At 34.5% G+C, this 12276-nt stretch overlaps 1 protein-coding gene across 2 annotated transcripts; it reads right to left on the reverse strand.

Annotated features, from left to right (window-relative positions):
• hmgn3 (high mobility group nucleosomal binding domain 3) lies at positions 1-10268 on the reverse strand. 2 transcript variants are annotated; one of them, XM_073822630.1, is made up of 7 exons: positions 10098-10268; positions 6784-6834; positions 6555-6584; positions 6178-6228; positions 5787-5894; positions 2481-2580; positions 1-727 (listed from the first exon to the last, which is right to left on the reverse strand). In XM_073822630.1, exons 1-7 carry the CDS (start codon positions 10110-10112, stop codon positions 720-722), a joined length of 363 nt encoding a protein of 120 aa, XP_073678731.1. In that variant the 5' UTR covers positions 10113-10268; the 3' UTR covers positions 1-719. The 2 variants fall into 2 exon arrangements, with proteins under 2 accessions (XP_073678731.1, XP_073678732.1); XM_073822631.1 differs by lacking the exon at positions 2481-2580 and having other exon boundaries at positions 10098-10258.
• Positions 10269-12276: the final 2008 nt, after the last annotated feature.

Raw genomic sequence — 12276 nt, forward strand, 5'->3', positions numbered from 1 at the left:
TGACCGTTTATTCATATTTTTTATTTGAAAACATTTTACAGAGAGTATCTCAAACCAGTTCTGTGGACTTGTACATCTGTCTGAGATTCAGTTCTTGTAGAGTTTTCCTAACCTTCTAGCACAAAGCACCACTTGTTTATTGCTATGGATAACTGCCACTGTTAAGGGCCATGTTTAATTCAGCAATTTTAAAAGAACACACTTGAATCTTAAAATGCTACAAAGAAGATAAAAAAAGCAAAGGGTTACTACTTAAATCTCTCATCCCCATTTGCTCCCTCTTTCTGTATCTTTCTCTTATGATATTTACCCAATTAAATAACAAGACTCAAAGACAATACACACCAAAGAATTATACCTTAGTAACCATATATACATGGAGCTAAGGATATGCGCTCTGGTGGCAAAAGATGAACTGGTTGCTTTTAACATGTAGGATGTGACAAGTGGCTGCATTTGGCAGGCGAGCTGCTGGTGAAATTTTCAAGAATAACTTGCTTTTCCTTGAAATGAATCTATCCTTCTTGTCAGGGAAAGAGAAGGAGACAGGTACGGTGCTTCAGCGGGGAGTGTGAGTCGACTTTTAGCTAAGGAAATCTAGTACGGTAAGTCTAAAAAAAGTTTGCATTTTACAAAATACTCAATAGGAATAAAAAATGTTCTTTGTTATTCCAGAAAACAACTTCAATCACTCTTTCGCCTCAGCCTCGGTCTTGGGCTCAGTTTCCTATACAGAGAAAATAAAAAACACAGAAGAAAAAGAGTATTATTTCCTAACGCACAGGATGTTTTTTGATAGGATTTTAGTTTTTCTAAAACTGTTAGATTACCTCATGTGAAGTCAGACAGGCAGAAAGCCACACGGTTAGTATGAGTAAACCCACATACAAATGATGACCGCAACTTACCTCATATTGGAAATCATGGAATTCATGAAATCATTTGTTGAAGTATTAATTTGCCCAAAAATGAAAACCGATGAAAATGTTCTCAACCCCAGTGCGTCCAAGTTTGTTTCTTCATCGGAACACATTTTGAGAGATTTAGCATTACATCACTTGCTCACCAACAAATCATCTACAGTGGGTGCCGTCAGAATTAGAGTCCAAACAGCTGATAAAAACATGGGAATAATCCACAAAGAAAGAGACAAAGCTCTAGTCTATTTGATTAACATTCTGTAAAGTGAAACGCTGCTTGTTTGTAGTATTTCTTTGTAGTTTTACCTTTAACTAATATCAAAGTGCTTGATCTCTGCATATTTCGATCTTGATTCAGACGAGATGACTTTAGTATAGTGTTTATTTTCGGCCATATTGGCGGCACTGAACGTAAACAATGCCACTAAACTGAATGAAGCTCACATATTTTGCTGATTATTGCTGCTGAAAATAATCAATTATTATCATATTTTGGGCTGTACTAATCGGTCGCATAAGGAAAAACATTTTGAGTACTATAGACTGTTAAAAGTTATAACAAATCAAGGAGGAGAGTGCAAAAAACTAACGAATGTTTGTGGTTGGCCATACTGAACCAAGATTTTCAGGGCAAGAATCTTGACAACATTCGTGTTTGTTCTGATCATTTTCACTCAAAATATTAAGCTAATATCTGTATTAACACTGATTGTACATATCTTACCACCTAACTTTAGTTTGTCAAAATATTGCACCCTTTCCTGCTTACTAAGTATTTAGCAGCTTCCACACGTTTTTTTCCGTGGTTTAGACAGAATAAATGAGCAGAACAATGTATTCAGTAATACATTGACCATGCACTCCATGTTGTTGTTTACATCTGAGTATCTTCAATATGGCCGCGCATTCGGGTAACTAACCAAACCGTGACGTAAATGCAAACCCTCTATTATGGAAAGAGGGCTTGTAATGGTTTGACATTAAAAATGTCTACATGATGGCTTTATTTCTTTCAGACATGCAGCTTTTTGCTTCACAGGATGTTAACTGACAAACTGGAGTCGAGTGGATTATTGTGATGTTTTTATCAGCTGTTTGCCGTTCTGACGGCACCCATTCACTGCAGAGGATTCATTGGGGAGTGATGTAATGCTACATTTCTTCAAATCTGTTCTGATGAAGAAACAAACTCCAACTTGGATGGCCTAAGGGTAAGTCCATGTTCTAAGTAAGTCCAATTATTCCTTGCATTTATATCCTTATGTTTATGTAATCAAATGGAAATTAAATTTTAAGTAATTAAATTCAAGGTAAAGTGTGTATTTTTTAAAATTACTTTCCTCTATCAGAGAATAGACTGACCACTGTGTATATCTGACCCATGAATGTTCAGGAAATGTTTGAAAACAGTGATTATTTTGCAATTGGTTACACTTTACACAGCACACTTCAAAATCCTTATTTTTGGATCCATAATATTAAAATTGTACAGTCTCATATTACGAGATGGTCGAATAAATCAGCACACAAGCACACATTGCACTCTTCAAACTCTCGCACCCTTTACTCTAACACTCTCACTCTGCCCTCGGATGGACAGGAAGGAGGGGGCGGAACTTCTCCATGATGACACACTGACAGATGAGCGTGAGACACAGATCTGAGTGTGTGTGCATGTGTGTGAATGAGGGTTCGGGCACATGCAGGTGTTTGAGAAGCCATGCAAAGGGATATATGAAAAGATTATTAGACATCGGTCAATACAATGTAATTCATGTTGGTGAATAGCACTGAATAATAATCTTTGTAATGTTTCCTTATTTATTTTGTCACATGAAAATTAGAAAAGCAAGGAGGAAAAAAGGACAAATTATATTAGGATGAAACTAAACTAATTGTGACTATTCAACAAATGATTTAAACATCAAATATTTATGATTACAAGAGTATAAGCTGGTTTAAAGTAGTTAATTTGACGCAACAACACATTTAATACAAAAGAGTTGCGATATTTTTAAAGCATTATACCCTCAAAATCAAACCTGCCATTGGCATTTTAGTACAAACCTTCCAGAATACACTTCACCACAACATGCCTGTAACTAGGTCATTCTTTCCCACCTCACATGTCTGCTCTTTCATTCTCATTCACACAACAAATGTTCTATGAAAATAATTTTCATGCCCTGGAGGACGATTCAAGTAATCTCAGAGCATTTTTGAGGAAGAGGAGAGAAATTTTTCAGTTTATCAACTTGATATGCGATATGCAATATTAAATGACCAATGCTGATCTAAAAGTAGACATACACTTCTGTTCAAAAGTTTGCGGTCAATAAGACAGGGTTCGTACATATACTGTAACTGAAATTCCAGGACGTTCAAGGACTTTTCAAGCACTATTTTTTTGGATTTTCAAGGACTTCAATCAGAGATCTCACTTATTGAACTATGTCTTCAATTTCAAATTCTAAAAAAAGAGAAATAGATAAATAAAAATATACTAAAAATGGCAAAAATAAGTATTTGTACTAAAGTATTACAAAGTATACTACACTTTTAATATAGTAAAACCACAATTAATTTTCTTTCTACAAATTAATTTGTATTTATGTGTACTTTCTTTCTTTTTTCTTTGATTTGTTTTTTATAACTGTACTGTCTTAATGGTCTGATGTCTTCTACTGTCTACTTAAGAAAAAAAAAATCTGAAATAAAGATTTGCAAAATCACTCAGAAATCCTGATCTGAAACAAATAATAAGCAGACCCGCACCAAAGTCCCAACCTGAATCAAAGGATTTACGATCCACGCTCTGATGTCCCCATCTGAATAATGATTCGCAAACCATCACTTCGCATATCGCGAATCATTTGATTTAGATTGGGACTTCAAATCACATATTGCAAATCATTTGATTTGAATCATTCAATTTGCAAAATGATTCACAAACCCCTTTCAATCCAAATCAAATGATTTGCGATGCACGCTCCGAAGTCCCGATTTGAATAATGATTTGCGAACCATCACTTCACATATCGCAAATCATTATTCAGATCAGGATGTCAGAGCGTGGATTGTGAATCATTTGATTTAGATTGGGACTTTAAACCGTGTATCGCAAATCATTTGATTTGAATCATTCAATTTGCAAAATGATTTACAAACCCCTTCCGATCTAAATCAAATGATTCATGATACACGCCCCAAAGTCCCAATCTAAATCAAATGATTCACGATCCATCCATCCATTATTCACATCCCGATCTGAATAATGATTCACAAAACATTGCTTCACATTTTGCAAATTATTTGATACAGATCGGGACTTCGGAGCACAGATCGCAAATCATTTTATTTAGATCGGGACTTTAAACCGTGTATCGCAAATCATTTGATTTGAATCATTCAATTCGCAAAATGATTCATGAACCCTTTCCGATTTAAATCAAATCATTCGCTATACACGACAATGTCCCGATCTGAATAAAGATTCGTGATCACTTTGAATATTGCAAATAATTTGATCCAGATCGGGACTTTAAATCACGTTTCGCAAATTATTTAATTTGAATCATTCAATTCACAAAACGATTCATTAACCCCTTCCGATCTAAATCAAATGATTTGCTATACATGTGACAAAGTCCCAAACTGAATCAAACTATTTGTGAACCATCACTTTGCAAATTGTGAATCAGATAATTGGCGATACATGCTCTGAAGTCCCAATCTGACTCAAATGATTTACAATACGCAAAATTTCGATCTAAATGAAATGATATTTCACTATACGCGATTTGAAGTCCTGATCTGAAACTAATTATTTGCAATATGCGATTCGATTGGAGAGCTTCGAAACAGTGAATCATTTTGCGATGCAATGGTTTATCAGATACAGAGTTTTAAAAAGCTCTGCTTTACCCATCACTACGTGCTTTTTAAAATTGTTACAAGCTATGTTAAAATTTTAAATATTTAATATTTGATCTATTTTTTGCTAGTACATCGCCTGAAACGAATGACTGAAGTCACGAGTTTGAATTAATCGGAGCGGTTTCAGTGTAAGTAACTCAGCTGATTTGGTTCATCTGGTCCTCTTTTCACATCTTCAGCCATGTTTACACGACACTGTCAGTACTATTACTTGTTTTGCTCGATTGTTTTCTGACATTAACTAAAATCAAAAAAGATATGATGTATTTTGAATTGCATGAATTTTGCATGAAAAGATCTGTGCATATTAACAAAAGTAAACGCATATTTTATAAATATATTGTCTTTCAATAATTTAAGCATTTTTCAAGTACCTCTTCAGGAATGTTGCTATTATCAAGGGTTTCCCAAGCCTTAAAATTCAAAAAGTCAAATTCAAGTACAAGCACAAATACATAATTCAAATAAACACTGTTCTTTTGAATATTCTATTAATCAAACAATCCTGAAAAAAATAAACTGTTTTCAACATTGATAATAAATAAATAAATGTTTCTTGTGCGTCAAATCGACATATTAGAATGATTTCTGAAGGATCATGTGACACTAATGTAGCTTTGCATAATATTTTTTTTTAAATATATTAAAATTAAAACATTTATTTAGCTTATTTTTGATCAAATAAATGCTTGTTGAGCACAAAAACATTACAATATCTTACCACCCTCAGACTTTTGAATGGTAATGGCTTTTACGAGTAAAATATTATTATGTTCATAATTAATTTGTGCTCTTCATGAGTCATTTCACACTTTTTCTCTATAAAGGCCACATAGATACTCCCTCTATCTTCTCAAATGGATAAACATTCATACGGTTTTACTGCAAATGCTACACAATGGTATTAGAAACTAAAAAGCGTCAGCGCACCTCCTCTGGCTTGGTCTCTCCATTAGCAGTGGGCGCAGATTCTTTCTCCTCTTTCTTTCCTTTGGCTCCGCCTTTCTTCTCCTTTACAGCTTTGTCATTGGATGGCTTCTGTGCAGAAAACAGAATGGGACAAAAAGTTAAATAATTCTGTCTTAAACCAGTTTAATTGCTCTAAAATACACCGGCCAGCACCAGATCACACCAGTTCTCTCTCTACTGCAAAAATGCTACTAAACTGGTTACTAAAACGTTTATATGATCCATACAACACTCAAACTCCATTGCTTTTTATGTATTCAGGAAAGAACTTACCTACAATGCAAAGCACATGCAAAAACATGCTAAAATGTCACAAAGATAGAGACAGAAAATAAGAAAAGAGAGCTGTTACCTTGGCAGCTGGTTTTTTGGCTTTTGGTTCAGGTTTAGGAGGAGCTGGTTTCTGTGGGTTGAAAGAAGACAACAGGATGAATGAAGTTTAAAACAGTCATAACTGATAGCACAAAGGCCACAATGAGTGGTAAATGCATGTATGACACAATAATAAAGCAGTTATGTGCAAGTTTAATTAAAGCGAACACATCTAATCTGTATCACTGAATAATACACAGACACTATCAATGCGTTTGTTGCTCAGAATACCTAGAGGGCATGTGATAGCACTATACTTATCACGTTAATGACAAACCCGTTCCTAGAACTGGTTCCCACTGCTTTTTAACATGCAAATAACATCTGGGCATATGGAAAAAAAGAAAAGACACTTACTGAGGAAAGACGCTCTGACCTCCGAGTGGGCTAAGAGAAGAAGAAACATTGAAAGCGTGCAGAAAGTTGATCAAATTTGTAATAGCTAAACTAAGTCAATCACATTTTTTATTACTTTTAATGGTTTCAGCAATGTCAATCAAACAAAAATGCACATAAACTGATATTTACAAGGGTTTAACTGCAGTGTTAACAGTTCTGCATTTAAAAAAACTGTATAGTAGTTTACCTCCTGCCTTGTAACTTTGGTGGCGTCTTTGGCCTCAGCTCCTTCGGGTGACTGTACAGACAAAACAACATGCAACATTTGTACAAAAAGACATTTGCTCACATAAATACGTTTTTATTTTATGTAACAGGTACAGATATAATAAGAATCTGAATACTTCTGATACAAAGTACTATCACCCTTTAGATGCTAATCTTTTTAACTGATAAAGTGACACTTGCAAAGATAATGCTAATTCATCTCAGTTCATACACAATGTTCAGCAGTCTAATCAATGTGTCAGACTCTAATCTTCACTATAATAAGATTTGGTCTGTATTTGGTCTCCCGTTTTGCTCACAGATGTCACACGGCCTATGGTGCGTTTGGTAATTTGCCATATTGTTTACATCTACAATCTCAAATAAACGGGTGGTCAATATAGATCTGTATTTATTACATTTTATAATATTGTCAAGGTATGTATACATTAGATAAATAAAATAAAAAATAAAAAACACACAAATCTCATGTTTTTCTTGTTGTGAGAACTATAGACATGTTATAAACCATTATTGAATAAAGTAGCTTCACCTCAAAATTGTATCCAACCATTAAAGTCATACAACTACACTACCAGTCAAAAAAAATGTTTTGTTTTTTTTAAAAGAAGTCTCTTCTGCTCACCAAACCTGCATTTATTTGATCCAAAGTACAGCAAAAACAGTTTAAAAGAACAGTAAAAACAGTATTTTTAAAAAATGTAATTTATTCCTGTGGTTTCAAAGGTGAATTTTAGCATAATTACTCCAGTTACATGATCCTTCAGAAATGATTCTACTATTCTGATTTGCTGCTCAAAAACATTTATTATTATTATTATTATGTTAAAAACAGCTGAGTAATTTTTTAGGTTTCTTTGATGAATAGAAAGTTCTGAAGAAGCATTAGCAATATAAATGTCTGTATCATCACTTTTGATCAATTTAAAGCATCCTTCCTAAATAAAAGTATTAATTTCTAGAATTTCTTTTAAAAACAATACTGAGTTCAAGCTTTTGAATGGTATAGTGTATAATGTTGCAAAAGCTTTTTTATTTCAGGTAAATGCTGATCTTTGGATCTTTCTATTCATCAAAGAATCCTGAAAAAAATCAGAATATTAGAATGATTTCTGAAGGATCATGTGACACTGAAGACTGGAGTAATGATGCTGAAATTTTAGCTTTGATCACAGGAATAAATTACATTTTAAAATATATTCAAATAGAAAACAGTTATCTTAAATAGTAAAAAGTACTGTTTTTGCTGTACTCTGGATTATATAAATGCAGGCTTGGTGAGTAGAGGAGACTTCTTTAAAAAACAATTAAAAATCTACTGTTCAAAAACTTTTGACTGGTAGTGCATGTTGTTTTGACTAAATCTGTTGATATTTTATGATCTTAATTTAATTACCAAAAACATAATAGTTATTCGTGTTCCACATTTTAGCCCCAATACTGCTAGTGCTACACACAAAATTACTAAAATACACTTACTAAAAAACATTAACACCCAAAAGGTAATATTTACACCACAGCAGAAAAACTTACATTTATTTAATTGAAATAATTTAAATCAAGAAATCTAAGTAATACAATTTCATTACAATCAATAGTATTAGCTACATTTGTCAAGCACAATCATTGCTCAGTCACTGCTAAATAATAAATTAATTTAAAAATAATAATTTATCTAATTTATGGGAAATATACAAGTTCATCAGGAACTACAAACCAGTATTTGCTCCAAAGTAGCTAGCCCATAATAAGGGGAACATCTTAATTTAAGCCTGTTGTTTGATTTCATTTTTGACTAATTATATTTTGTGTATTTAATGTTTATAAATGAAAAAAAAAAAGGTTTTAAACTAATACTATCCATCTTTTTCTTCCCGTAAGAGTGGAAACTTGTAAATTTTATGGGTCTGGCTTCCGGTCTCACCCACACCCAGCTATTTTTAGCTGTAAAGAACGGTTCATTTTGCTGCTTGACATTGCAAATTGCTGTGTTTTACCATATTATTTTAATGTATTATCTTTAATTATGAAAACACTGGCTTGTAGCGCAAACAGTTTTAACATTTTCTGCATGTTGTTATTCTTCTCGTTGTTTCCCTATAGTGGCTAATGAACCAAAAGTCTCACCCATAGGCTCATAAGAAAAAGTGGATAAACTGAATAAAAAATAAAAACACCCATATAATTTGACCTTCTGCGACTGAACTTCATTTTAGACACCAGCTGTTGAAAAAGAATCACACTTATTATTTTTTTAAATTGTTATATACAATATTTATTTGTGGAAAACTTTTTGGTCCCTATTCTTGGAAAGCGTCCATTATTTGTTTAGCCTCACTAATTGAAGAGACACTCCCCCTAGAGAAACTCACGCTTTAGTGTCTCTATCATGAACATCTCTGGCTAATAAAACAGAAGTAAAATCTCAATGGATTTTTAATTTCTGGGGGAGAAAAAAATAGGTTCAGATCCCCACAATGTTCGGCATTATTCGACGCCCCCCGCCCGCTGATGTTGGATGGTGAATCTCGGTGGACTGTGGATCATTATCAATAAAGCATCATTTGACCATTTTGTTTTTAAATGAAACTGTTACTGCACTATGTTGGTATTGTTTATTTGCTAGTCTTTTCCCCCTGCGAAGTCCACAGTTCAACCGTGTTTTGTCTAACCGTCACAATCGCCTCTGTATGCGAGAAAGAGTTGAGTGTGACTGACAGAGCAGAGCGCTCGGTTACATACGGGTCTGCCGCTCCGCAATGGGGGTGGAGGAAGAGCCTGTCGGTTCAAACATGGCTATACAAAAATAATGAGGACCTCTATCGATCGACGAAAATGTGCTAATCAAAAAAACGAACATTTTAAAATGGAGGTTACCGAGCGCCGGGCGCATTCGGCGAGACCAGAGCGCTGGGTTTTGATTCTGACCGAGAAGGACTGAAGCATCACCGCAAAGTGACATTCAGCACAAGTGCGCACAAAGTGGCGACTTCACTGCGAAAGAGGCATCGGGTTATTAAACCGCCAACTATCATGGAGGAAATCGGCAAGTGTGACGATGATCGAATGCAAAGATGACCGAACGTTCCATTGCTTTTGCAGGATTCCATAATCCGAGGCGCGGATTAGGATAGAACGCTTTCGAAAACTTGATCCCCGTTACCTGCTCGACGCTGCGTACGTTCTCGTCGTTGAAACGCGAGCCGCTATTTCTTAAAACAAATAGGGGGAAATAAAGGATATGTGAGGATATTAAAGTATAAACCGACTTACCTTCCTCTTGGGCATTTTTACAAATTTTCCTGTTACTTGTCTTATTAATTTAGAAAAGCAGGTATAGACCTGTGAGGTGGGGGAGTGAGTTTAACTACCACCGAATACAGGATCAATATCTAAAACACCTCTGGTAATAACATGTTAATATTATGCAGACCTCAGACTCTACCCTCGTCTCTGTCCATTGGTCAGTTCGGTCCACACTTAACCGCGATACCTCAAAGCGATTGGTCAGCGAGGCAAATATGTTAATGTAATGCGCTCAGACATTGGTTTGAATTTAGGAAAGCTCTTCAGACGGTCGCTCTCATTGGTTACGCGCTTTCTGTATGCAAATGAGAGCGCTTTGTATTGGTTGGGTTTAAAGGTCCGCCTGAGAGGGGGATAAGTGACGACAAACCAATCCAAGCTTGACACCACACGCTCGGCTGTATGGGAAACGTATGCGCGGCCTCAAAAGAAATACAAGCGTACACTGAAAAAAAAGAAATGGTCTCCATTATTGAAAAACAGAATAGCAATTACTTGCTTATATTAAAATAACGTTTACTTACCTCAGCTGACGCATATACTTCAGTATCACTCCTGTTAAATAAATAATAAATGTTTTTGAGCAGCAAATCAGAATATTAGAATGATTTCTGAAGGATCATGTGACTGGAGTAATGATGCTAAAATCCAGCTTTGAAATTACAGGAATAAATTACATTTTAAAATATATTGAAATTCAAATAGTTATTAAATAGTACTATTAAACAGTAAAAAATATTTCAAAACATTTTCTGTTCTTGCTGTACTTTGGATTAAATAAATGCAAGCTTGGTGAGCAGAAGAAAACATTAAAAATCTTACTGTTCAAATTTTTTTTGACTGGTAGCATATATGTGGCAAAAATATGTTCATTGTATGATTCATTATTTATATATCAGAGGTGCCCAAACTTTTAATACAAAGGGCCAAAAATCAAACCTGATTGAGGGCCATTTTGCATTATATCCAGTTATATTATAATAAAATTAAATAAACAAAAATGTAAATACATTAATGTTAAAACAATGTTAAAAGAAAAAATATAAACCATAATTGAATATATGCCTCAATGCAATGTTTTTTTCACCTCCTCTAGTGTTATAGCATGGCAGGCTAAATCAAAGTTTACTTTGACCCACAAACCCTGGTTTGAGCATCTCTGTTAAGGCAAAACATCATGAGTAAAATGTAGCATACAGAAGACTCACACTATAAATCTATAATTGACTCATCATTCAAATAACTGATTCACACGTGTCAGTCATGTGATTTCAAAGTTAAACGCACAGAACCATTCGCCCACGAGCTCACAATAGCATCCCTCCACAATGATCTCACAATGGCTACATCTCTGCCACAACCTTACAATAGATGACATTCTATAGTAACTTGACAATGGTTAACATTCTACCATGCTTCACAACACACATGTACCTCTGGAAGCTTGCTGCCACCCCAGAGAAGACAACCAGAGATTTCCTGTTAATAACAGAGCATGTTCACATAGCAAACACATCTATGGATCTGATTCCGGAGATCACTCCATACACAATGTCATGTGCTGACTAATGGTCATGCATATTCCAGTGTGTATGATGTTGATGACATCTCTCTTTCAAAAGCCTGTGGGAAGATGTAACAAACATACTTAAACCATAAAAACTGTATTTGAGTGATCATGGCCGACCACCATTTCAAACTCTAACATACAATACAAAGTCAGATTAACAAAAAACACACACAAGCCATTGTAATAGCATAAAATAATAGACAAAAAAATTTAGTGCTACAGTAACATGTTGCAGTGCTTTGGAAAATTGATGTATCAGCATTAAAAACAGAGATTAAAATGTTAATTCACAGATCTCAGTCAATTTGTAGTGAGAATTTGGACAGGACAATAAAACTCACCATTTTAAATGCTGTAGAATAGTGCCTTTTAAAAAGGTTGAGTAATAGTGGCCATGACAAAAAATTCTGGGAGCCTTTTGAAGATAAAACATAGTTACTTAAAAAAATGTGTGTTTATATTTCATATGCAACTTTGGACCAACAAAACCAGTCATAAAGTAATTGTTTTTGAATAAATAAGCTTTCAACTGATGTATAGTTTGTTAGGAAAGGACAATATTTGGCTGAGATACAA

The sequence above is a fragment of the Garra rufa genome, chromosome 18 (genome assembly GCF_049309525.1).
Source record: "Garra rufa chromosome 18, GarRuf1.0, whole genome shotgun sequence".
In the NCBI taxonomy this organism is placed as follows: Eukaryota; Metazoa; Chordata; class Actinopteri; order Cypriniformes; family Cyprinidae; genus Garra; species Garra rufa.